This window comes from Microtus oregoni, unplaced genomic scaffold (assembly GCF_018167655.1).
Source record: "Microtus oregoni isolate MIOR12 unplaced genomic scaffold, Mior012 000000F_ref0000247, whole genome shotgun sequence".
NCBI classification, from domain to species: Eukaryota; Metazoa; Chordata; class Mammalia; order Rodentia; family Cricetidae; genus Microtus; species Microtus oregoni.
Window position 1 is genome coordinate 22,009,083 of NW_024543059.1, and position 27,739 is coordinate 22,036,821.

Genomic DNA, 27,739 nt, shown 5'->3' on the forward strand with positions numbered 1-27,739 from the left:
CAACCCAATTGATTTTGCAAGCTTCCAGCTTTGTTTCTGACTGTAGTACCCTCTCTGAACACCAGATGGCATGAGATCCTTACTATGCACGTGCCGCAGCTTAAAATCCTGGGTCTCTGAGACAGAAGCGAGCCGAAAGCTTACAAAGATGCAAACCATAGCCAGTGGTGTGAGTCAGTCATCCTCTCCTCCCAGCTTAAGATGCTGAAATAAATGAACACAGCCGAGTTTGGAATCTGTTTCTGTGGATCCCCTTCCCATCCTGAATAGATCACGCAAGACATGCTGGTCTGTGTGTGTTACCATTTCTGAGAGCTCCTCTCTGGGGACTTTTGTTGCTTGGTTTTGTTTTGGGGGTCCATACGCTCTGCGCTGATAGGGATGTTTGGTGCTTACCACTTTGTTGAGCCGGTTTCCACTTAATTCTTTCTCAGTGGTCCTGAGGGGCCAAGGAAAGTGAGCCAGGAATGACCCCTATGTTTGCTGAGTCTATTTGACCACTTCACTCTGCATAGTTTTTATCTACTTGCCTATGTGGGTGAGGGTGTCCATTGTTAGGCGCAGCATGGGATGGGATGGGTCCCATGATGTTCTCCACGTGTCTGTTGTACATGTGTGTTCTGCTCTTGGGCATGTCTGTTGCTATGTCTTCAGTCTGTCTCATTTTACTTGAAACCTTTGTTTCTAGTGTTACAAAGATGGCCATGCTTCAGAGTCACTGAAGTTCACACTCATGTGTGCTTCTGGTTGTCTGAAAAGAATAGGGAAACAGGCATATTGTCTGTGTGGCCGTTCCACCAAAGCCCGACCAGATAAATCCTGTATTCGCCAAATAACCAATTTACTGAAATTACTGAATCTGTATATATTGACAAGTCTTTCAACTACAAAGTGAGTTATGATAGTTATATGTATATACATATACATATGATAGTTATATGTATATACATATATGTATATAATATTGATGCATATATGTATATATAATATAGACTTTTAAAATAGCTGTAGAATGTATGTGACTCATTAGCAATAGGTTATGCAGGCAAAATCAAAGTAGCATTTTAAAGAATACTTACATTTTTGTTTAATTTAAATATATTTTTGTAATATAGTATGGAGTTATTGCCTCTCTCTCTCTCTCTCTCTCTCTCTCTCTCTCTCTCTCTCTCTGTGTGTGTGTGTGTGTGTGTGTGTGTGTGTGTGTGTGTGCACCCTGTTCATGACTGGTACCCATGGGAGCAGAAGTTGGTGGCACCCAGAAGAGGGTCTCAGATCCATTTAAAAATGGAGTGATGGATGGTTGTCAGCCTCCATGTAGGCACTCTGAAGTGAACCCAGGTCCTCTGCCAGATCAAGTGCTCTGAGTCACTGAACCACTCTTTAAAAAGCTGTTATGCTAGCAAAGTGATAGAGACAGAGATGCTGTAGCATAGGCTGTGGAGCCAGAGAGGGGAAGATTAGTGATGGAAAGAATATGAAACTTCAATGGACTCTAGGTGGTACACGGACCAGAGTCTCAGAAGGTAGAGACAATGGTTGTAGGATATGGATGGAGGAAACTTGAAGGTCATGTGTCTAGGAGAATCCAAATGCCCCAGGAAGCACTCAATGCCTACTTCACTGCAGCACTGACAGATTCTATTTTATATTTCGTACAGGTCTTTATAAGCGTCATAAACAATTAAAGGAGGTTTATGGTAAAATTGAGACTTTCAGATCATTAATTCTGCCATAAGCTGATTCCTGGAATATTGTTGAGTAAAATGGATATTGGTGGGTGTTTTTTTTTTAAATCATACATATTTGTAAATTGCCTGAGACCATTGTATCTCAAGGTTCAGCCAGGGTCAGTCCTCACTCAAGGGGCTCCAGGAGGTTTTGCGTATGCATGGTCCCCTTCAAGGAGAGACTTTGTTCCTATTCAGTTAGGGTGGGCACATTAGCAAATCATGTTTCAAGGGCAGTAAGGCATTGAAAACACAACTCTTCCGAGGATGAAGATGGGAAAGCTGGTCTCAGAAGCCGATAGCCTCCCTCTGCAGAAGTAGCCTGGGCTAGGACCTACCAACAGATGGTTGTGTTCCCTGCATTGAATGATCCAGGAGAACCCTTGGCTTGGGATGTTCGGAACGCATACACTAAATAGGAAATGATTCCTCGGTTTTCATAGGATCAAGTAAACTGCTCCCTCTCTTTCTCATCTGCCCCTTCTGGTTTCTGAATGGGACTGTTGACGGATGTAGTGGGCTGACATTGTTGTAGCTGCATGGCTTCCCGTGATTCTGTGGAGCACAGGCTCCTATGCAAAAGTCACAGATAGCATACCACTCTTACTTATTTATTTTTTTTCTGCAAATTATCTTGTTCTTTTATTTAACCAGCTTCAAAGACAGGGCTCATGGGCCCCATACTGCCAGGCTAGATTTTCAGAGTGCCCTCAAGTCCTCAGTGAACAACCTCTGGGTTTTTAGATAGGGAGAGACCATGTTCCCAGGGATTTCAGAGTTTCAGTTTGGTGTACAGCTGTTTCCTTCCGGAACACCTAGGAAGGATTCAGAGATGTTTTCCCGAGTGTATGTATGGAATCCTGAAAAACGAATTTAAGCTCGCAGTTTTTTCTTCCCGTCTCCCTAAAAGGAAGGTGATAGAAAATCACACACCGTCAGGGATAGCACTAAAGAAACTTTATAGGGAGATTGGTTATGTGAATTACCTTGTGCATTAAAATAAAGTAAATGAACATTAGGACTGTGTAAATGGTTATATGCTCCCCCCCCCCTTTATAACTTAACTGAATCATGATGCTAAAAATAGCAGCCCTTACAAGGAGGCTTTCTTCGTAAATTCTGACTACCATTAAAGGAGATTGGTTTATTTGTTCTCAGGGGACTCCTTTGAGAATGGTAGTTGTTCACATTGCAAAGGAGAATAGGTAGTGTAAGGAAATTGAGTGAATTATTCAAGATTGCACAGTTACTCACAGGATGTTCCTGCACTAACTTCAGCATCCCCGTGTGTGCTGGGTAGCCCTAGGCTTGTGCCTTTCCTTCCAGGAGCTCAGATTGATGCAGAACGGGTCAAATGAGGGGGGGGGGGGGTGATGTGAGTCAGATAATCCAAGCTAACTCCAAATAGAGTATTTTAAGGTTTTTCTATATGAAAAGGGAGCTCACGGATCACAGCAAGGAAATAGGAATTGGGTCCGACATCCAGGTGTGGTTCATGAGGAGAAGAGAGAGGGCTGGATCTGACTGTGACTTTTTGGTACCCTAAGTCACGCCCCCAACCTGGTCCAGCCTCTTAAAGGCCATTGGCTGAAGGAGGTTCCCCATCATCAGCTGTCGATGAATTTATTAGTACGTCTGTATATGTTCCAGTCATTGTTTTCCATATTCAGATTATTTTAAGAATATGTTTCCCAAAAATTTTAAGTTGTACTTATATTTTTGTTCATTATATATTGCATCTATTAGTGAGATTTTTATTTTGTATTTTTAATATTATTATTATTACTATTTGTGTGTGCGCGCGCACGTGTGCATGTGTCTCCATGCATGCTGAGGCATGTATGTGCTGGTCAGATGACAGCTGCTCATGTATGGGAGTCACTCCTCTCCTCCTGCTATGAGTTTGAGAGATCAATTTTTTAAGGATTGAGCAGCAAGTGCTTTTATCCACTAAACCGCCTCACTGGCCCTATTAATGGAACTTAATATTTCACTGTACGTTTTGAAATTTCCAGATGAGTGAGAACACTGAGGAGCCATTTCCAATGGCTCTGGCAACATATTCCTTCCAGTCTCCAGAGCATCTCTCTAGATGACAAGGATGTCTGGGTATTTCATTTTTTATTTTCCATTTTAAATGGCATGTGTGTATGGTGTGTGTGTGTGTGTGTGTGTGTGTGAGAGAGAGAGAGAGAGAGAGAGAGAATGTGTGTGTGTGTGTGTGTGTGTGTGTGTGTGTGTGTGTGTGTGTGAATATGGAAGCTCCAGGTTGGATGACAAGAATCATTTTTACTCTCTTTTCCACCTTACTCTTAGGGAAAGCCTTTCAATCGGAACCAGGGAATATACAGATGGTTAGCATCCTCTGAGGATGCCTTGCCCCTGCTCCCTGAGTCTGGAACTATAAATAGGATGCCACACATACCCTGCCCCATGGACCTGGGCTCCAGGGATCTGAACTTGAGTCCTCTCACTTGTTCAAGAGGCACTTTAACAACTGTGCCAGCCCCCTAGCCTCCTGCCTGAGCTTCTTCAGTCTGAGCTCAGCTTTCTCCTCCACCCTCCACTTCCTGCTGCAGCTTTCGGGCCAGCTCCCAGGTGTCCTTGCTCTCTCCTCTTTTCTCTGTCATCTGAATTACAAGCTGCTGCCAGATTTATATGTGCAAAGCCGGACTCTGATCACTTGACTCTCCTCCTGAGTGAATCTACATTTCCTTCCTCTTCATACTAAAATAACTCCAGATGGACCAAAAACTATAGTGTAAAAAAATAATAATGTACAAAAATTAATGGGAAGAAACAAGGCTGAATTAATTTAAAATCTTATGGTTTTAAAAAAAATGCTTCTCTTCAGGATGTGAAAGTACAAAGACAGAAGTCAGACCTTGGCTAATTTGATTAAATAATAAAGAAAAGAACTTATTGCCAGTAATAACTTGTTAAATTCTGACAACATGTGGGCTTGGGGAGAGTTTCCATAAGGAAGATCCGTCCCAGTTGTAGCCAGAAGACCAGCTGAGCCCTCTGAAACAGAATCACATAATAAGAACAAGAACCTGGTTGACAAAAACAAGCAGAAATCAGAGCAGCAGGAAAGTCCCTAAAGGTGTTATAGATAAGGGGAGAGACAGAGGTGGTTCCCCCCCCCACCCCATACCTGCCAACCAATTCAAATAAAGGTTTAAAATATTCAATGTCTGGGAAGGCAGAAAGAGACAAAAACAATGTATAGTGTGAGTTTGATAAGCATTTAGAAGGATATTGATTTTACGTTTATTTACATGTAGGTGTGTGTGCTTTTATATGTCATGTATGTGGGTGCCCTGAGAAGCCAGAAGTGGGGGGTGGGTCCCCTATGAGTTACCCAAAGTGGATGCCGAGAGCTAAACTGGGGTTCCCCTGAAAGAGCAGCAAGCTCTCCTACCCACAGGGCCATCCTTCGCACCCACGCCTAGGTTTGATAAGTTTAGAAAAAATTTTATAAGGTCTGTTAGAACCAGAACAAGCCACTGTCAGACTTCAGCGGCACAAACTTGCCATAGAAAGGGATTGAAGGATGGATGCCTAAACCTGCTGGCTGAACTACTGTCTGAGGCAGGGAACATATTAAGCGTTTGCCAGCACGGATACAGCACAGCCAGGATGGGTATACTGGAAAGACACCAGTAAGTGCATGTTGCTGTTGTGGCCCCAGCAATACGGCATATTACTTGAGAAAAATAAAGTCATTTAAAAATGATTCTTACATATATGTTCTCCTGTAAAACACCCAAGGGACTGCTTATGGGTATCAAACCAGACAAATGGAATCACTCAAAGGATACAGATTTCATTTCATATCAATACTGGGGACATATGCTACTTTTACTTAAACAAAATTAAAAAGGCTGGGAACAGGAAATAAAGCACGCACATTTCTTGCAGGAGCTAATCCTTTATTGTGTATGTTTAGAGCACTTTGGTCTCTGTCTCAAATCTTCCTTCCTTCCTTCCTTCCTTCCTTCCTTCCCTCCTCTTCTTTTCTTTTCTTTTTTCCTTCCTTCCTTTCTTCCTTCCTTTCTTTCTTTCCTTCCTTCCTTCCTTCCTTCCTTCTTTCCTTCCTTCTTTCCCTCCCTCCCTCCCTCCCTCCCTCCCTCCCTCCCTCCATTTCTTCCTTTCTTTAGTCTTAATTTCTGGGTTCACTAAAATGCCTGTCTAGTATGACAACAGTAGCTAATTTTTGGGTCTCTCTCCCTGCCCTATCCTAGTCTTTGTTCCTGTTTGGTCCCAGGGTGATTTTAACTCCTGCCTTTTTTATTTGAACCCTCACTGACATGTGAAGTAGGAGCTACCTTTCCTACTTCCTAGTGAATATAACTCCACACTGTGTTTACTTCTTTTGAATATTACCCGGGACCCCATGCCGTGTTGTGGGGTGCAAGTTCTCCCTGGTACAGAACAAGAATTGGAAAAGACCACAAGTATCAGTGGTCTGGTAGCATGACTGACAGGTAGCATGATTGACAGGTACATGTCAAAGGAGAGTGACCATCCGTAGGATAGTGGGCATGAGCAGAAACACCTGTGACTCACATGGTTCTTAGGAGGTGCATTTGGTACCTCTCTGCTGCACGGATAGACTGCATGCAGATCCAACCACCCCCTAGAATCTGGATGTCATTATTTTCTAGTACCTCTGTTGATTCCATAATCCATGAGTCAGCAAGTCCTTTATATAGAATGTAGCATATAAACTGCCACATTTGTATGTGTATATATAGTATTATATGTAAATTAGCATGAGAATTGTATATTACCTACATGTACTTCCCCTATCTTTTCCTTAATCTATAGATGAATCACACAATGTCAATATCTTATAAGTAAATAGTTATGTCATGTTGAGGATAATGACCAGGACAGATGTCAGGACTTATTCAGTAAAGACACATTTTACATATTTTAAAAAAAAAATGCTGTGCCCATGCTTGGTTGGGTCTATGCATGTAGAAGTCCTGCCTCCGGAAGCTCCCGTCTGTCTAGGGTGGGAGAAGATGACTGCCCTGGGTCCTAAGAGTCTGAGTTTGAGACTCTTGGGGAGACACAGCCTGCTCCCTTCTCCACTGAGAGTACCAGCTACCACAAAAGCCTCTTTGTATCCAAGGCTCCCCGTGAGGAAGGTTAAAGTCCACCCATTCAGGTGTCAGCTCCTCATCTGTATAATCTGGGAGTTGCATTCCAGAGCCTCTCTCTGGCCCCTTTTCAGGACCTGCCTAGTTGAGATGCCACTTCCCTGACAGTCAGGCACTTAGGCTCCTAGAGAGAGAGAAAGTCACCATGAACTACCCCCTCCTCGCAAATTTTCACTAACAATTAACACCGCACTAACTTGACACCCTCTTTCCTAATTTGGCTTTGTAAACCCTGGTCCCTTTTTCTCTATTAATTCCAGACATTAATATTTTCTTTCATGCAACTGCCGCCATTCACCCGTGAAACAGTTTGAACATTATGTAGCTGTCAAGATGCTTGGGGATTACCCAGTATGCCTTGCCTGTGAGAAAGTAACACCACGGAGGCTGAGTTTTGAGATGTTTATTTTGAGAGTACGCTGACAAGCATGAAGGCCCTGATCCCAGAGTGGCAATTTCATTTAATTAAAGGCCTCTTTTTATTATAGTTTCCCCTACTTTTTTTATATATATATATATATCACGATGATTGTTAAAACCTGGCCAGCTAGAGGTGTTCTCTCAAGCTGCTGAAGGGAGGGGGCGGGCAGATGCTCACTCACCAGTGAGAATTCCACCAAGTGGCTCTGAATGCATTTATATATTTTTTTTTACTAGCCCTCAAAAGCTGCTCAACATGGGTATGCATTTCGAATGAGGGCTGGGCTTCTATTCCTACGCTGCCAAACTTAAGACGGTAGAATTGGACACATCTGATATTTGTGGCTTCTTTTAATTCTTCTTTGTTTAACGTTAGTGCCCTTGTATTACTGGAATGCCAACTCAGAAAATTCCTGCTTTAGTAAGGTTATTAACATTGAATAATATATACTGTCTTCTTCTAAAGGGATGCCACCTTCCTCTCAAAATAGCCAGGGAATGTATTGCTTTTGTTTTCTGTGGTTTTTACCACTGGGACCACATGGAAACATAAGAACGGGCCTATGTCACAAATTATTGAAGTAAGGCACGATCGTTTTTAATGATATGTTTGCATCAAAGTCGAGGAATTAATTTTTGACCTAATGTTTGTAGGTGGTATTGGCTTGAATTTCATAGCAGAAATTCATTTCAGTGAATATTCTTAGAATCTTATCTGGGGCCCTAAATTAAGACGGTGGGTCCTTGCATGTATCATCATAGGGCTGGGTTTCAAGATTAACCCCAATGCTATAGCTCTGCAAGCCACACGTTTCAACTTAATAGTGTCTTGAGCAGGCCTTCCCTTATCTCCCTGCTGATGGTTCCCTTACTGCTGTTTCCTTCCCTCACCTGATATAGAGGAGCAAGTACATCGTTGGCACGTTAGATGATAACTGCATTCATGCAACACACGGACACAGCACACAGTTCCCATTCAGGCATCACGTTCGTAGGTCTTTTTTTCTTTTCAGTTGATCTGCGAAATGTGGAGGAGGGCCTACCATCAGTTTTGTGTGTTAAGAGGGGGTTGTGACTTGAGGGATATTATTCATTCCCTTTGGCATCCATTTCAAAGCACCCCAGGAGGGGCCCCCTCAGGTCAGCTGTGTCAGCTCAGGAGGCCAGCTGAGGGCCTGGCTGATGTGCTGGCCCTGGCTGGGGACAGTATGTGCGGCTTTGGTGCAGGTGCGAGGAGGCAGTAAAGAATGGCCACTCTGTTGATTTAATCTCTATGCCCCTGGTTCCAGGCGGAGTCCCCTCATATCACCCTTTGAAGGAGCGATTGCAGAGACTGGTTTATTTGTTATGATTATATTTTAAGGTAGAAGATTCAATTGAATCGGCCATCTGCTAAATATTTGGAAATGGTTGCTTTCCGTTTTCACGGACTTTATGCTGATCCTAGCAGGGACACGTTTCTCGCCAGGACTCCTGACACTGACTTGATTTTTGGAATTTTTGTGGTTATTGAGGGGTGACATATCCACAATTGAAACCACATTTAAAAAAAGCTCAAAGAGCCCATTCATATTCAACCATTAAATGACAAAATAGAATTAGTCATTTACCATTAAATTGTAGCATTTCTTCCTCCCCATGACACCTATAGGGGGCTTCCCACCCCTCCATGGAGCACCACTGATCTCGGTGTGTTCCGTGGCTTGCTTCAAGGCCGGGGACTGTGGGAAGAGTCTTGACTTGGTAGAGATGTTAGACTTTCATGTGTGTGTTTAAAATTCTGTCCTGTTCTCTTTTTCCTTTAAAGGCACGAGTGACCCATATGTAAAATTTAAGCTGAACGGGAAGACGCTGTACAAAAGCAAAGTCATATATAAGAACTTGAACCCTATTTGGGATGAGATAGTTGTGTTGCCAATACAAAGCCTTGATCAAAAGCTTCGTGTGAAGGTAATAATCCCGACAGCTTTCAAGTCGGCTCCTTTCTTCCAAATATTCATTCTTCGCTAGTTCCCAGGCCTCCTTAAAAGTGAACGTGCCTCTGATAATCCCCCCCCCCCCCCCCCCCCGTTTTTCCCTGTGCCTGGATTGAAATAATAATACTGTAGGGGACATTTTTTTCAGACTGTTTCTGAAACCGTGTTTCCCTCGAATCAAGGAGATACATATGCTGGGAAGCCGCCATGTAAATAATGTCCTTCTTAACTCTGTTTGCACTTACTCGGTGCAGAAGAATTATTATTGGCCCCGCAGTGGTGACAAGTGGGGACCATGTTCTCATTAGAAAGAACTTTATACTCAATAGAGCTCCGAGCTACCAGGTGTAGGCCTCAATTACTCCAACATCTGGGTTTAAACAGTACGAGTTGCGGGCAGAATGGGATAGTTGCATCACAGCAAATTTCTCTTTAATTGGCAGAGCTGCTCACCATGGAAAATGCTAAGTTTTAATGAAAGGCCAATTAAAGTATAGGGAGGGTCCATTGTGTGTAATATTTTGTTGTATTAAAAGTTTCTTTTTTTTGAACATGGCTGGTAAAATAGGCAAGGTATTTATCTGCATATGCTTGCTTGACCGTAGTTTTCTTCAACTTCACTGTGCATTGTTGTAAGGATGGAAAGATGTATTTCCCAGTCCCCAGCCTGTTCTATGTGTGAGTCGTTTGATAAAGCCAGCCGGTGTGTGTGGCCCTGGGTGCTAATGCCCTCCCTTTTTTCTAGGTGTACGATCGAGACTTAACCACATCTGACTTCATGGGTTCTGCCTTTGTCGTTCTCAGGGACCTTGAACTTAACAGGTATCTTATTTTTACCTTGAATCATTATCAGTGAATTGCAGGGAAGCAATGTTAAATTTGACAGTGTCAGAGTTCCCCCCCCCCCGAAAATTTATTTTCATTAAGTGTGGTTTCGTATTCTCCCACCCTGCCCTGTGTCTAATCTTTATGCAAAGATAGCAGACTCATACCTTCAGCGTCTGATGGGTTAATCAGGCCTGCAACGTTGCCAATTTATGTTAAAATCACGTGTCGCGTTTTTGCTTGCAGGACTACTGAACATGTTTTAAAACTGGAAGATCCGAACAGTTTGGAAGATGACATGGGAGTGATTGTTTTAAATCTGAACCTAATTGTAAAACAGGGTGATTTCAAGAGGCACGTAAGTGTGAACCTTTGTGGTTAACCTCCCCTTTGTGGTAGTTCTCTGATAGCTGAGCATCCGACGGGATGCCTGCCCACTGTACGTTAAGAGGAAAAGTAAAACAATCACATCAAGTATCGGTATGTCATTATCAACATTCTTTCTCATGGACCACTGACCAGACAACCGAGGGACTAAGAAGTTAATTGGCTAAAATATGACCAGGATTGTTATTATACTGTGTGTATTTTGCCTGGATTTGAAATACAGCTTCCTTAAGTATCAGAGTTCCGTTTAGAAAGTTTTAGACTCTGGGCGACATTCACATATTCAGTTACTCAAGTAGTTCCCAGGATTTAATGATCGCATCATGAATTATGAAGTGATCAAGTGTCCTCTTGCAATACGTCGAGTCCTTCACCTTCTTTACTGGCCGTTGCTTTTTTAGCTACTAACTTTTCCACCGGGTGTGCTTTTGCGAAAAATGCAAATCTGAGCGTTCCGTATTCTATCACATGGAAATTTCTCATTAACACGCTGTATCGTGGCGACGCCTGCACCGTCAGTGAAGCGTTCGAGTTTGTTACGATAAGATAGAAAGTCTGCCCTAGCAAGTAAACACGCTGATGGAAATCATAATCTCATTTTCATATTCATGGATTGCACATCAGAATTCCAATAATTAAAATAAGAGCACAATGCATTTGATTACAGTTTACTGAATGATATTTTTAAAGCCAACTAAAGAAGTTACTGGTGGGAGAATAGACGTGGTACAATTGAACCCACATGGAATCCCATATGAAAATCTGAAGCCTGTTTAGAAATTAGCCTTCTAATAATACCTCCTAAATTGACATAAATAGTCTTCATTCTAGCTGCTGCTTAATCTTTCTGCTGTAATTAATTTAATAATGAGGACCATAGCTAATTTATTAGAAGCTAGCTAGTAATAGAGGAGGAAAAGTGCACTATGAAGCTTTCAGTTGTCACAGTATCAAGTAAACATTTTCTTTTTAACATCTGAATTCCCTGAGTTGATTTACCTAGAGGGGGGGGGGGGACTTGATCGGGGGAGGGGGAGGGAAATGGGAAGCGGTTGTGGGGACGAGGCAGAAATCCTTAATAAATAAATAAATTTAAAAAATAAAAATAAAAAAAAAATAACAGGATGAAACTCTCCTTACTCGTTTTTTTTTATTTTATTTTTTTTTTTTACGTTGGTCCTGTTGAGCCATCACAGAACCTCCAAAAATTGGTTCGAATTTTGCTTTAGCACTGTTCACACTTGGGACCTCAAGGAAACTGTGATGATGATGAGGACAAGCATCGTCATCTCTGTCCCCCTTGATCCAGGTTTTTTTTTTTTTTAACCCTCATTGTTAGCTTCTCATTGTTACTTCAGAACCATTGGCCTGGATTCACTGTTCAAGTGGACAGTAGGTGGTGGGTGCCTTGTGGTATCTGCTAGGCTAAATGAACATGCACTGTAGGTAGGTATTCGAACCAGGTGCCCATGATGGAACACTTGACAGCCCATGTGTTCTAAAAATTTCCTTGAGAACCCTTTGTAAAGCTGATGTCGCCCATGAAAGTGGCTGTACCCTTTGAACTGTTACACAGCGCACTGGACTATGCTCAGCAGTCTTCCTGCACCTTAGCCCTACCTCAATACCATCACGTTAGGAACGTTAAAGGACTGGCCATTTGATTTCAATTTAGCTCACAATGCGGGACAAATACTGCAAGGAGCAGCTTGGAATTGCACTTGTGATAAATCTCAAAGCGTGTCTTTTCACAGTACCAAGATACCTACGTCTTCATCTAACTTAGCCTGGCCCCTCTTAGGGCTTGAGCACAACTCACCACCTCCTCTGTGGAGGTCGCCAGCGCCTCTGCTTCCTGGTGTGCGCTCCTGAGGCATTGCCAGCAGAAGCCGAGTGTGCAGTTCATTTTACATAATGCAAAGGCAGCATCCCAGGAAAACCTGTCTCTCTTGTTTACATTGCTTTGTAATTTCCCCTTTCTCTTTACATTCTCGATCTAAGCATAACCAAAGGGACAGGAAGGGATGAGTGGCTTGTTCTGAGCCATGTCTAGCCATTATAGATAGCCTTCCACTTACGGGACTATCGTGGTCCTTTTGAGAATACTAGTTAGAAGAAAAAAAAAGAAGATGTTCTTTTTATTAAGCTTAAGTGGATATTAAGAGGCATATTCAGGTTGGGTTTTTAAGGGGAAGTAACAAGTGCCTGAACCTAGGGGGCAGCAGATCTATGTGCTTAGAATGCTCGGTAATACATTGCCGCTTATGTGTAAACTGTGGAGGAGGGCTACTTTGGATTCTCAGTTTCGCACCCATTGCCACCAGTGAGGCAAATTTTGTTGCTGTAGAACCAAAGTGACCAAAAAAAAAAAAAAAAAAAAAAAAACTTCAGCCCTCCTCTGTGCTGTACATCTGAGTGGGGTACATTGCCCTAATTGAAAGCCCCAGTTAGTTGTACTTTTTTTTTTTAAAGAGGAATAAAATCATAAATAAAACTGTGGCCCTTTTCTCCAACTGTCTGTGTCTGACTCCTAGATCTCCCATGACTCAGTCAAATCCACAGGGTTAGTTAAGCTCCCTAAAGAGATAAGAATGAGGGTACCTGTTTCTATAGCATCATGGAGATTCACATGACTAACTACGGTGCCAGGCATAATAGAAATATTCAGTATATGGTAAATAAAGTCGATAGCATGTGAGTATTCTAATCTGGTTTTATGTTTTGTGATGGCTACAAGAAAAATCGAGTCTTTATACAAAAATAGGACTCAAAAGCTTCCTGCCTCTAGGAGGCAGTCATTAAATTCTGTGATTTGATTAAGTGAGAATACTTGGCATTTTTATTGCCAAAACACCTGTAGCATCTGTACCAGCACCAGTTGCACAATGATGCCCTCCCTCACCCTTTCCCCAGGACAAGTATTAATGAGGACTTTTAAGTTCTTTCTGTCCTGTCCTAATGGCTAGCTAGTGGAATGCAAATGGACTCCTCTTGATGAATGTTCTTCAGGTTTCTTACCGATGGAGGAGACATATTAGCAAAGTAGACATGTCATTTACCTGCATTTTTCCATTCCTTGGGCATGAGAGTAAGTGCGGTCTGCTTGATTATATTTCATAATTTAATTGCAGTATCCTGAACGTAAGCACGTTTTAACAAGCAGTTAGCTGGTGAGCCAGCCAGAACAGAGCACTGTGGTACTGGGTACCAACTTGGGAGAGGAGATGGATTTTGCTGAAAGAAAATTTCCACCCTAGATGAAACTGAGCAGCCTTTGCATAGCAAAGAAGGGCTCGGAAGGAATAGGGTGAAATGTGGTGGCCTTCCAAAGTTTCTTGCTCCACACATTTTTCTGGATCAACTAAATGAATTTACATAGCAAGGATGATCCTAAAGTGTTTAGTATCTTTTTAATTAGCTTTCAAAGTAGCAAACTTCCAAATGGCATAAATTCTGCATTGTTTTCTATTATTTTGGCTTTCAAATTTTGACCTATGCAAATAAACAGAATTTTGTTTTCTGTTCACAAAAACCATAATGACCCAAACGTGAATCAACATTAGTTAAGAATTTATAAACATTTTTGCAACGGCACCTAAACATTGTAAGTGTAAGTAGGAAAAACCTGACCCTCCTTTTTGGAGATGAAATGATACTATTTAATTAATTCAAAAATGCTATTGAGATAGGATGATATTGTCTGCCAATGCTGATACGCTCTGAAGGCTCCGAGAAAAGGATGTGTGTAGCCATCTAAGCGTGGTTTGCCTTTCTTTGTTTTCTTGTTTACATGAGCTTTTCACGGGAGGGTAACTTCCAGATTTGAGAGTTAATAACCTGAATATAATATGCAACATATGTAATGTAAAAGAGTTTAATTGCATTATAAATAACCCACTGTTCTTCTGTTTCATTTTAATATCTTCACTCTACAATGAAGCGTTGGTCAAATCGGAAGCGGTTAAGTGCCAACAAGGTAAATTTACTTGTTTTTTTTATCTTTATATCAGGTGAATAAAACTACGTATTTCCACAAATACATTCATATATATATATATATACATATATGTGCCTACATTTGTAAAATTAGTATCATTCAGACATGATTTGTGTAAACATTCTGTACCTCTTATTATAATAAATAAAACGGAAGGGCCTTTCTTTAGAGTTTCATTAAGTGAGGGCATGGCCAGATGTTGGAAGTCACACTTGTTTGGGTAGTGACATTTTATATGTACCAGTCATGTTAGGATTTTACAGTTCATTAAGCTTGGGACACTTAGATTGTGGCACGGTTAGACGCTGTCCCTCCGGGGGTTATTTGCCATGAGAAGCTAACGTGAGTCCTCCAGGGGCGACGTGAAGACCAGAAGAGTATGTGGCAGCCATTCTCGGTCGCCTCCATATCTCCTGGGACAAAACTAGTTCTCAGTGGATAGATATCTTCACAAGGTACTGGTGGGTTTTACAACATTAATATATCTAAGCAATAGTATGATATTTCACAGTTTATACAAGTGGGAATACTAATAAAAATTTTGGAATTTAATCATTTATTAAGTTAGTAAATTAGAAAGTTATAAACTAGGTAACTAAATGTGAGGATCATTCTAGAAGTAACCGCCTCCAAAGTATTTTTTTTTTTTTAACTCAAGTTAGCAGTTCTTCCTACTTTATCAAGAGAGAGAATTCTGGTTAAGTGATATGGTGCTTCAGGCTCTTAGTCTAATTTGATTTCTGAATTTGGGGCCTGATCCATGCTTGTTGTAGAAAGAGGTTATGAGGGCAATCACATCTATATGTATGAGTGTGTGTGTGTGCATGTGTGTGTGTTTGTATGATGCACACACACAAACACACATACATACTTTCTAAAGTTTCTAAAGTACAATACCTCAGTTGACTACTTTCCTATACAATATGAAGTTTGTATCACTAACAAGAATTATTAATATTTCTGAGAAAGAGAGAAAAAGAGAGAAGAGAGGGAGACACACACACACACACACACACAGAGAGAGAGAGAGAGAGAGAGAGAGAGAGAGAGAGAGAGAGAGAGACTAAGACTATCTTGCATTTAGAAATCCATAGGAGCCAATGCTGTGATGCCACATGCTGACTATACTGTATCCACACTAACTAAAGTGGATCTGCATTTTGAGCATGTAAACAGAATCATGAAAGGGTCATGGGTCATCCTCCCACCTCACTGGGTTTCTTGCACTCTGGTCTGTGTTCAAAAACAGATGAGGGAGGGCAAAATAAAGAATGGTGGGCAGCAATCTCAAGCATTCTCCACCTTTGCCTTATTCCTTTATAGTCACTAGAGGGTAGGAGAACATCATTTCTCACCACAGAAGGGCGTCCAGGTCTCTCTCTCTGTATTAAGAGTTGCTGTAACCACCCAAAGCTGTAAAGTTTCCCAGAATGCCTTGGTAAAGCCTGACAATGCAGTATTTTCTCCTTTATTGATTCGGCTGCTGCACTAAAACACCAGGACTGTACATCAATAACCATCTTTAGTTAGGGAGCTTCAGTCTGTGGAAGAGCACGGGCAGTTTGTGGGGGAACATAAAGGCGAGAAGCAGAAATTGTGAGCCTGGGGAATATCGGAGTCTAGGGAGGACAGGAGAGGTTATGGAACAATGGCCCAAGGAACGAAGAGGGGTAGGAAAACCGCCGACGGCTTGGATAAAGATATCAAAATTATGAAGGGGACAGAGGATCCGGAGGGCAGTATTTATATATAGATACTATAGAGTTATGTGTTGAGGCTGAGCCACCGCTTTTATTTTTCTCTTTCTGGAATTTTGACTTCAGTGTGCTGGGCTCAGGAATGTCGTAAATGCCCAAAGCCACTGCATATCTTTAGTAAAATTCCAGACAAGTAAAGCTTGGTGAACGCTGGAAATACACAAGACGTGGCCTGGAGATTATACATTGGTGAGCACCTAATGGGGATGCTACTTCCTTTGCATCCGAAAGTACACAGTCAAGGAGGAAAGTGAGATGCCTTGTTATCTGGCTTACAATAAAGAGTCGCCGGGGAATTATACACCCACTGATGTTAAGTCTGTATAAACATGGATAAAAGTCTCAGATCATCTATCTTTTGATATCTTTAAACCACAAATTTCTCTCATTTAAAAGTGGTATTTTGCTATTTTGTGTGTATCAATGTCTGCTGCATTTCTATCTGTACACCACATGCGTGTCTGGGGCTGCAGGAGGCCAGGGGAGGGAGTTGGGCCCCCTGAAATTGAGTTACAGATGGTTGTGAGCTGCCACGTAGGTGCTGGGTATTGACCTTGGAGCCTCTAGAAGAGTGCTTCCTCACCCATGGGTCAGGTTGCAACCCCTTTGGGGGTCACATGATCCTTTCACAGGGACCACATATCAGATCTCCTGCATATAAGATATTTACACTGTAATTCTTAACAGCAGTAAAATTACAGTTATGAAGCACAGTGACATAAATTTATGATTGGCGGTCACTGCAGTGTGAGGAAGTATATTAGAGGGCCCCAGCATTAGGAAGGTTGAGGCCGACTGCTCTAGAAGAACAGCCAATGTACTTAACTACTGAGACATTTCTCCACCCTGTATAAACTTCTTTTTAAAGACTTTCATATTAGCCTTAATGCTAGAAAATGCCTGGTAGAAAGAATACTTAGCTATGCATATAGAAAACAGTGTTTCTGTGCTACCTATGGAGTAACAAGGATGTTAGTCTCGACCTCCCTCATATAATGACTTCATTTAAAGGCTTGCTTCTTTTTCTCTGTAACTTCACTTTTGTGTTACCAGAAAAGTTCCTGAATAAGTGTATCTTTGTGGCTCATTTTAAAAATATGTCTCTGAAATTTTGCCCTAGATTTCAGTGTGATGGATAGATAAGGATGGCATTTAAGATAGGCTTAGCTTCCTCCCAGAAAATCTTTTCAAATGAGCATCTGATGGATTATCTGGGGTTTGATGTAATAGGCCATGGATTAGCATCTCCGTTTCTCTCACTGTTGCTGTGTGGTACCCACTGTGGCCAGGGCTGCTCCAAGCCTCACTTTGGTGTACTGGGATGCCTGCGGCAGCTCTACGCAATCCTGAGCAGGACTGGGGTGCATGATGTGAAATTTCCAAAGAATCACTAAGCAATTATGTTTAAAAAGAAAAGAAGAAGAAGAAGAGGATGAGGAGGAGTAGAAGAAGAGGAAGATGAAAAGAAGAAGATGAGAAGAAGGGATAGAAGAAGGAGAAGGAAGAGGAAGAAGAGGAGGAAGAAGAAGAGGAAGAAAAAGAATATATTTTAGTCCATAAAGATCTATCTCTACATATCTGGGTGCTTATTTTATTCTAATCTAATGCATCTATGTATCTCTACCTTATCTCTCCAAAGTATGTATTATATGTCATCTATCACTCTACTCTCTCTAGGTTTTTTTTTTTAACTTTGGATGATAAAAATAGAATCCCAGGTCTTAGGCTAAATACACACTCTATGACTGAGCTCTACCCTTGACCTGTATCTGTTTATTCTGTCTGTTTTCTGTGCCTCTAGACGAGGTCCTACACAGACCCAGGGTGAGTGTCTCAACTCTGACCTCCTCCTGTGCTAAAGCAGCCAAGGTCACTGTGAGACTGGATACAGTGACCTCTGTGCTTTCCTAGTTTCTGGAGGCTAACCATACTCAGGCTAGGCTGTCAATCTGCTAGGGCACAGTAAGCTCCTATGAGGGGAGAGTCAGGGCACCATCTTCCAAGCCGATTCACCACGTCTATCTTCTCAGTAGCGTTACATTCAGTCTTACACCAAAATTCGTCAGGGAGCAGTGGGCATGCTGTTCTCGAGTGTAATTGTGAATTAGAGAATTTGCATGTGTGGTGCAAGTATTCAGGGTCCTACAGCAGGACCCTCTCTTAGTCCTGCAGGGGCTTGGGGAGAGCCCAGGGTTCTGCACGGGAAATTTTCAGGAGACTAAAGTGACCGTTAGTAAATGAGACACGTCAGCATGGAGATGTGACCATTCAAAGTAACGTAATGGAGTACCTCCAGGAGCCAGAGATTATACCATATGGCCTCAAACAACCTGTGCGCCTCAGTGTAACCCATGGACCAGTCACAGCTGGGATTTGTTACAATTATTTTAACAGTCTATTTTTTTTTAAAGCTTTCTTTGTAAGTTTTTGAGACAGGTTTTCATTATGTAGCTATGACCAATCTAAAACCCATTATATAGATTAAATTAGCCTTAAAATTATACCACTCCTCCTACATCCGTCTCCTCCCACCTCCCCACAAGGACTGAGATTATGGGTATGCACTGCCACGCCCACTTTAAATGCAACTTCTCTGTTCCCATTGGTTTTTACTTCTCAAATCAAAATCTCTGCTAACTAGTACCGGCTGTCTTAACTAGCCCTCCAGGTAGCTACAAAGCATACGCCAGTCTAAGAGCCATTGACATGAGATAAAAAAAAGTGTGGTAGGCTCCTGGAGATAGTGGAAGTTGAAAGTAGAGAGGTCAAGAAGGGTACATGACATGGTCAGTGGCTCTACCTGCTATCTCTTGGAGGATAGGAGCAGGGCTGGGGTTAAGACGCTGCAAGGAGGTGTCAGGGGCAAAACAAGAAGATGCTCAGCATCCGACACTAGCCCAGCGCTTTTAGACACCTAAGAGTGAGACCAGCAATGCATCCTTTAGTTTAGGTCCAAAATATGGGAGCATTCGCTATATTTTAAATGAAGGCAAGAAGGAGGGACACAGAACAGACTGGAAGTCGAAGGCAGTTGACATAACAATTAGATACTAGATTATAACTAGTGCTGTACAATGTTTGAGTTCCCTGGAGGCCAGGGCAAAGGAATAACCTTATGGATCATGTGATCTTCATCTTTTTTTCCCCTGGTCATAATAAAAAATATATATTCCTTGTCCCAAATTTAGAGTTGTTGAGCACTTACAGACCTTGTCTGTTTATTAAATCTTTTCTTAATTTAGCTTTTAGTTTCCAGTAGAAAACATGAGTGATAATATTTTCTTATAACTAAGAACATGAAATGGATACATCTCTCCTATAACTTTATACACTCAGTGTTAATATTTGCATCTACAAATACAGATCTCAACCTTCATGCGTACACACGTGTGGGAAATGTAGATTGTTTTCTTTGTGTCCTTATATGAGGACCCAGGACCCTCTTCGGACGACGTAAGGAGGTGCAGACGAGGACCTGTTCTGGGAGCTGGTCCCCTGCATGCATGGATCTGGTCCCATTGTGCTATATATATTGTTGATGACAGGAAGCAGTAGTTCTACATGTTGAGAACACTTGACTATTTCAGCGAGCTCTTTTACAGACCGAGTGCTTTCCCTCAGCTCTGCAAAGCAACAGTCACCAGGGCTGGGGCGTGCTTTGCTGGCTAGTCGCTTTTCTTACAGAGGTGGTTGATTGTTTTTTCTCATGCATTTGCTTTTGTCGGCTCCCTGTGTTGTTGAGAGACCTGAGGAATGTAAAGGATAGGTCAAGAATAGGATTTGCCAGCAACACAAGGTTATTAAACTGCCATCCCTGAAAAGATTAAAAGATAATAAAAAGGTAAAAACCACACTTGCTTCTGCTTTTTCTTGTTACTCTATTACATTTATGTATTTATTTGTTTACTTATTTGTTTATTTATTGGGTACACGTGGCATTTATGTGTGTGGCATCTGAACATGTGTGTGTGAGTGAGGCGTGTATGCCTGATAGAGGTCTGTGGAAACCTTTTGCCTGTCATGCTTTTTTATTCTGTGCCTTATTTCCTTGAGACATTGTCTCACTGAGCCTAAAACTAATCCTTTGCCTTAAATCTGCTGGCAGTTTAGTCCTAGCCATATCCCTGTCTCCACACCTACACTGCCATCATTTCCGATACCCATGACCCTGCCGGTTTTTTTGTTGTTGTTGTTTGTTTGTTTGTTTGTTTGTTTTTAATGTGGGCGCCATGCTGAGGATCTGAACTCGTGCCCCTATGCTTGCTAAACAAGTACTTCAAACCACTGAACCGTCTCCCCCAGCTCTTCATCTTCCTTTTATTCCTTTTCCTTCCCTTTTGTTTCTTCTCTCTATCTCTCTGATGTCCCTCAGCACATTCCATTCTGGAGCTCGCAGGAAACAGCTGGATATTGGCTTGCTGTTGATGGCCATAGACGATCCTCTTGGCTCTTAACTCCATGTTCTACCTTGACCTGTGTTTCCCTCATCAATTAATGCCACCAAAATGCACTCCACTATATAAACCCCAAATAAACACATTGTCACTTTGAGACTCCATTCCTGGATGAGAACCTTCTGAGGTTCTAGAGCGAATCTCGGCATCTCCTTGAAGTGAGCATGAGTTCCTTTACTTCCCACTGAACTCTGGGTGCGGGCTTATCATGACTTAAGAAGTAAAGACATCTTTGGAGGGTTGCTCCATTCGCATGGAAACAAGCATGCTTAATAAGCTGAGTACCACACCTTGTTTTTATTTTCCTACTAATAATTGATGCATGCACTTTCAATGGACATCCCTTTTTTTTTTTCTTGCTGAGAAGGATGAGGGTGGATCACAGGGAGTGGGGCCAGACGCAGAGAGATGAATGGATCACATAGAAACACTAAAAGGTTCTGATCCTTGGGGAGGAAGGAGGAAAATAGCACAACCCTGATGCACTATATTTTATCCCTCCTGTCTGTGGAGGAATTAGGGTCAGGACCCAGAAACTTTGCTCTATCAGCTGGTGTTTGTTTCAGCTCAGGTGGGGTGGGCTTCCCCTTTGATGGGTCATTTCCTCCTTTCCTATCGTATTCCAGGCTGCATTAAGATGACAAATTCCCCCTTAAAGGCAGGGACAGAGACATGAAAACCTGAGCTATTCAGCTAACTGAGTAAGTGCAGATGAACCGATTTATTGTGGGGGAGAAAGGGGATGTTTGAAGAACAAAATAGGTTCTGCTAACCTGGCTGTGCTGTAGAGTACACACAGGGTGCCTGGTTCTGTCATGTTCTGTCTCTTCTCTTTGGGAAAGCAAGTCCAAAGAATGTCTTTAGATCACACACAAGTACGCAGAGTGTGGGACATGCAAGCGAAATGTTTTCTAAGGTCAAATAAGTAGAAGAAAAGTCTAACTTTCTTTCTTATCTGTGAAACCTGCAATAAATAATTCTCCTCTCCCACCCTGCATTTAGAAGGGAGGGGTGAAGAAAAAAGAAAAAAAAAGAAAAGAAAACTTGGCCAGTGGACGAGCAAGTCTATCAGATCAAACACAACTGTGTTAAATACTAAAATGTTCAAAGTCCAACTGAGATAGATAAAGGCTTTGATGGAAAGAGGATATTTCCCAGGGACATTACAAGCCATAATCCAGATGTTATGGTGTAATGCAACGAGTGTCCATGGATAGATCAGGAGCTTCAGCCAAAGCGCGCCTGGTGCAGGCCCCAGTCTTGCCCTCCCATGCTGTTCTGCCATATGGAACCCATCTCCAGCCCCCTTAATAACCAGCTTTGGATTCCATTTTCACAGAGCTCATAGAGCTAAGTGGGGCTGCTTTATGGACAAGTTAGATAGAGGCCTTTCCAAGATAAACATCCAATTTGAAATTAGGACATACTGCACCGCAAAATTATTTTAGGGCATATTTCATGGACATGCTGCCATTCTTCTTAGGCAATTGCCAGACTGTAGGATGCCCTTTGATCCTCTGTGGACATTACTCCCTGTTTTATAAAAGGGATTTTGAAATAGTTGTACTGTGGAGGGAGGAATATATCTGTCAGAACTTTGAAGCATGGCCATGAGACAGGTCATGCTTTAGATTGTTGGGTAGAAGTCAAACTTTTAAGAAAGAAAAGACAGCAAAAGAAGGAATTACAGCCGGACTTATGAATCAAAATCTCATTTTTCCTTTAACGGCACACAGTTCAGCCTGTGAACTCAATCAGCTGTAAACTGTGTAACTGCATATTCTGTGTTTGTATGTACATCTGTGGATGTGGACACACATAGATATATGTCTGTGATATGTGCTACTTTTGTGGTGTGATTTTTTTTTAACAAAGTCACTTAGTTTAAACTGTTTTTTATCTTTTTTAAACTGAATATATTATAAAGAAGACCAAGTGACAACTGGGGGTTAAGAAATAATCCTTGTTTACTGGGAGGGTAGATTCTTTCCTATTAAATTGTTTTCCAATTTGCATGTTCCAGTCTGCATTAGTATCTGCAAATCAGTTTCTTTCTCTCTCTTTTTCTCTCATGTGTGTATATGTGTGCATGTCTGTGTGTGTTGTGTGTGTGTCTGTGTGTGTGTGAAGAAAATCCTTATGATTATCATGGTTAAAGTTGGAAGTACATCTTTCCTTAAAAATAATTCTGTTTATGGTTATCATACAATGTTCAGTAAAATCCAGAGTGGCATGGATACATGTCTTGAGAATGGTGGGGTGACATAGTTGGATCGAGTAAGCTGATATATTATTATTATAGACCTAACTTACTACTTGTTAGGATAAACTGTGACTGCCTGGTGTTTGAGCAAATTGGCGTCTAAATGACGACAAAGACATAGTAAGCAGATGCTGGAAATGCCTACACGGAGTTAGCCATGCATTGCTTTGTTCTGACGCTCGGTTCCGTTGACATTTCTTCTGTCTAGTGGTTCTTCCTCTAAAGAAAAAGTATATACTTGTTTCAATTCGCTAATCAAGCAGAGTTTGGAAATGAGCTCTGCCATCTACGTGGAGCATATCAATCAGGTGGGACTCTCAGCTCAAGCAGCTAAGTAAGGAGAGACCACTGAGGTCAGGGCAATGTAAGCCTCACAGGGGCTAAACAATGCTAATGGGATAATGGTTCATTTGGTTGAGTATAATCGTGGCATTTTGGGTTTATAAAAATAAATGTTTTTTTTCCTGAAATATTTTAGAGAGACATACTGATGAAGGACTAACTCCACTTGTTGTTTGCACCTGTCTTTTGCTTAATTAGAAGCAAGTCACAGCCGGGCGGTGGTGGCACACGCCTTTAATCCCAGCATTTGGGAGGCAGAGGAAGGCGGATCTCTGTGAGTTCGAGACCAGCCTGGTCTACAAGAGCTAGTTCCAGGACAGGCTCCAAAACCACAGAGAAACCCTGTCTCGAAAAACAAAACAAAACAAAAAAACAAAACAAAAAACAAACAAACACACACAAAAAAAAGAAGCAAGTCACAGAACTGGGAGCATGGATTTGCAAAACCAACGAATATCAAGGCTTTCCTCCAAGGCAGGAGTAACTTCAGGCTGAAACAGGGAGGGCTGGGATTCCCATTGACTGCCAGACTCACTTTCAAGAGCAATCAGTCTGTTTACAAGCCGTTTTGTTTATTTATTTATTTCTAGTCCTCTTTGATCCGCAACCTCCGGCTCTCAGAGTCCCTGAGAAAAAACCAACTCTGGAATGGGATTATAAGTATAACGCTGTTGGAAGGGAAGAATGTCTCAGGAGGGAATATGACAGAGATGTTTGTTCAGTTAAAACTGGGAGACCAGAGATACAAAAGCAAGGTAAGTTCTGTTAACGAGACCAGGAGGATATTATCTTTCCATGTGATAAAGATAAAAGTTTTCCCACTTGATATTTCTCAAGAGTGGAGCCAACTTATTTTGAGCTTCTCCCCAGCCATGTTAACCAGTGTCCCAGAAAACAAAACAATTGTATAGATTAACTAAACTGATATAGGTATCGCCTAGTGTCATTTCTTTACAGAGTATTTCAGAGGTAAATAATTAATTTTCATGTACTTCGGAGGTAAAGAAAGCTTACTAAATCATAGTGCACCTATCCTTGGATGCTTTTTCAAAACCTAGAATTGCTTTTTTTTCTTTTTTTTGTTTTGCTAGATGCATGAGCTTGAGAATACGCAATGTGGGCTTCAAAGTCTGTAGGTAAAAAGTAGTTGAGTTGTCTTCATTATTCTAAAATAAAGCACCATACTACTTGATAACATTAAAATGTTGGAGATAAGTAAAAATAGTTTCAAAATTGTATGTTTGTTACCTTGTTAGTCTTAGCACCAAAACTAGATATTTGGTGTTTCTGGGGTTTTTTTGTCCCCCCGAAGAAAATAAATCACATAAAGTAGTACTAAAAAATAACAGTGCTTTAAAAATAAGTTGTCTTATTCTGTCAATCCAAATGTCATATAGTTTTGAAGCTTAGTAATTTGGCATGAACTGAATTAAAAAACAATGCTTTTTAAACCATGGAAATTAATTAGTCTCCATCTTTATATAACTCTTTTATGACTACCAGATAGAAATATTTTTCATGTTTTATGAATTAAAGGGACTAGGGCAGTTGAAAGTTATGCCACTTGTCAAAGGCCACTTTAAAAAAAAAGCAAAACAAAACAAAAAACAATTTCTAGGTTTTGAAAAAGCATCCAAGGATAGGTGCACTGGGGTCCCTGGCATCTAGGAAGCAGTCAAACAGACACAGACAACTTGGAAAAGGACACAGGAAGGCAAGAAGTTGGGTGCTGCCTAAATTTCAGTGCAAACATCCAATATCAGACATCCTTCACTCCAGCATAAAGGGGAAGGGAAGGCACACAGTGAACAAGTGTTCATAATGACTGGAAAAGTGAGAGTGAGTGAGACCTGAAATATACAGAGAATCATTTCTAGCAAATCATTTCAAATAGAACGGAAAGATCACTTTCCTCCACTGAGAAATCTTTAGCCACTCACGGTCAGGCTGCGGATTTCTGGAAAGCTTACTCATCTCTATGATGATTAGCTATTCAGTAGGAGGTGAAAAGTAGAGTTAGACCAATGTCTAGCACATTCCCTGTGGGAAATACTGAATTAGATTTTCATTTCTAAGACATATTTTTCTTCTTGGGATCTAAATTCTATGATCCAATATAATAAAAAAGGTATAAAACCCAGCCCAAATATGTTTATATGCCATGATAACAGCTGAGGTGGGAGCTGCTGTGCTTTTTCTTGTGTGGGCGTAGTTGGTGCTGACTTAAGAGGTGATCTGTGGGTTTAGAGCCCGGACTCAGACACCAATGCTCAAGATGCTTAATTACAAACCAAATCTCTATAAAAGGAAGAAAAATGAAGATCCTGTCAGCAAATTCAGCAAAGCCACCCAGAGGCAATTTGTTCACACTTGGAGAATGCAGGAGCATTTGTTTCATTTTCTATAACTGGTTAATTTTCAAACGTGGTAAAGTGGAACTGTCTAGTTTTCCCTTTGCCAAAGCATAGCGAGTCAGTATCTTTGGACTTAGAAGTAGACAGTTCTGGGCTATCATATATAATGGAGTTCTTATGTAATATGTTCAAAAGATGTTAAATAAGCTCACAAAGTGTTTTTCTGATGTTTAGGCTGAGTCCAATATACACACCAGCACAAACATTGTTTGCATTTGACACAACAGTTAGAAATGCTACCTTCTGTAGGAAGGAGCCCCTGCAGGCTCTTTGTATATAGTCACTTTGTATATAGTCACTTTGTATATAGTTCGTGTGGCTTTTACAGCTTCTTATGGTGCTCTTTTTGATGTGCTGGAGAAATTGCTACATATGTTGCTAAATCTCGAGTCCACCAGGGTCCCTTTTCATCCCAGATGTTAAATGTATCTTGTTAAGAGATCGCGCCCCCTCATGGTGACTTCCTGCCCCGTAGACATGACGTGAATGTGTAGCTGCTGTAGCCATGAGCGACCTGCTGAGAAAGTAAACCCTATAACCGCATGTTTTCTAGACACTGTGTAAGAGTGCAAACCCGCAATGGCAGGAACAGTTTGACTTTCACTACTTCTCTGACAGGATGGGCATTTTGGACATTGAAGTGTGGGGAAAGGACAGGAAAAAGCACGAGGAGCGACTGGGCACGTGAGTCACTCTGCTACTAAGGGGGGAGAGGGGGCGGGAGCTCCTAACTGTACAATGGCTAGCTCTGAAAGAATGTCTTGCCTGTTTGTGTTGGGAGTGGGCACCCATCTCCTACCTCAAGGAATAAGCAGTAAGCTGGGCAGCCACTTAGTGTGGGAGGGGTGTCAGCTTTCTAGCTGGTAAATGCAACTCAGTATTTGCATCAGGCTTTAAAAATAAGAAAATAGAGTTGTTCCTCCTCGTCTACGGGGAGGTCGTTCCAGGAACTCATGATGATAATAACATACTCAAAGGTCAGAGTGCAAGGAGCATGTGTCATATTTGCATTTAGGTACTACAGACACTTGCTCATCTTACATCATCTTTGTCTCTGGATTGCAAATGATATCTAACATAGTGTAAAAAGCTATGTAAGTCGTTGTTAGGTCCCAGGTGACTTCATGTCGTTACTATGGCCTATGGGCATATTCTTTAAAGTAACCATTGTATCCAAGGTTGGTTGCATCCATGCATGAGGACTCTGTGTGTTCACAGTGCCCACTGCAATCTGTGAGCCAAGAAGTCTCCAGCATGTTATGTGCTTTCTCAGACCATTGGGACATATCTGTAAACACAGGATTTCATTTTAATTTTGCAATGTATCATGTGATTGAGTAGACGAAGAAGGTGAGTTGTTCCCCAGGATAGAAGTGTTTCAATGTCTTTGATGGGTTCCGTGACAAACTATCATGGAGTCTGAAGCAACAAAAGCTGTCCTGTTGTTTATTTGATTGCTTGGGAGGGAGGTGGTCTCAAGCAAACAACTCAATTGATGTGGCCGCCCGTGGGTGACATAATGACATGAGAATTATAGTTTCTTCATAGGATAGTCGTGAGGAAAACAATAAAATCTCAAACACCGTGCCTGGACTGTTGTGGACACAAAGGAAACCCTTGAAGAAGTTCACCTTACTTCTGATCTTGGGCAGCTGAGCCCTGCCAGTGAAGGAGGGCAAGTCATCCAATCAATGCCTTGGGCTTGAGGACAATGAATTCCGGGGCCAGGATTGGGGGCTTTAAGGATCCAGTTATTTATATTAAATCCCTTTAGTTTTCCCCCGAGAAGCCTAACTTGTATACATATCTTCAATGATGAACACAGATGCTTAAAGGGATACCAGCAGCTATTTTCACTGCTAGCTTCCAGTCTGAAGTCTCAGCTCCCGGCTATGATCTGAGCCACCGCTGGGGGAGGAGATGGGTGCCTTCACCTCTCCGATGTAGCCAGTACACCTTGGTATTTGGGATTCCAGCCAAGGACAGGGCTTTAGTACTCAAAA

The 27,739-nt window shown here is 41.6% G+C and overlaps 1 protein-coding gene across 2 annotated transcripts in view; it reads left to right on the forward strand.

Moving 5' to 3' along the window:
* Nucleotides 1–27,739, forward strand: part of Mctp2 (multiple C2 and transmembrane domain containing 2) — a 221,977-nt gene that overhangs the window by 69,888 nt on the left and 124,350 nt on the right. Inside the window, exons 5-10 of one of the 2 annotated variants that reach the window (XM_041638380.1) lie at nucleotides 9,129–9,271; nucleotides 10,043–10,119; nucleotides 10,369–10,480; nucleotides 14,450–14,485; nucleotides 23,913–24,077; nucleotides 26,290–26,420. In XM_041638380.1, the coding sequence (XP_041494314.1) occupies nucleotides 9,129–9,271; nucleotides 10,043–10,119; nucleotides 10,369–10,480; nucleotides 14,450–14,485; nucleotides 23,913–24,077; nucleotides 26,290–26,420 (664 nt within the window). Of the gene's footprint in view, nucleotides 1–9,128; nucleotides 9,272–10,042; nucleotides 10,120–10,368; nucleotides 10,481–14,449; nucleotides 14,486–23,912; nucleotides 24,078–26,289; nucleotides 26,421–27,739 lie in introns of those variants that run through there. The other variant, XM_041638456.1, reaches the window with a different exon arrangement.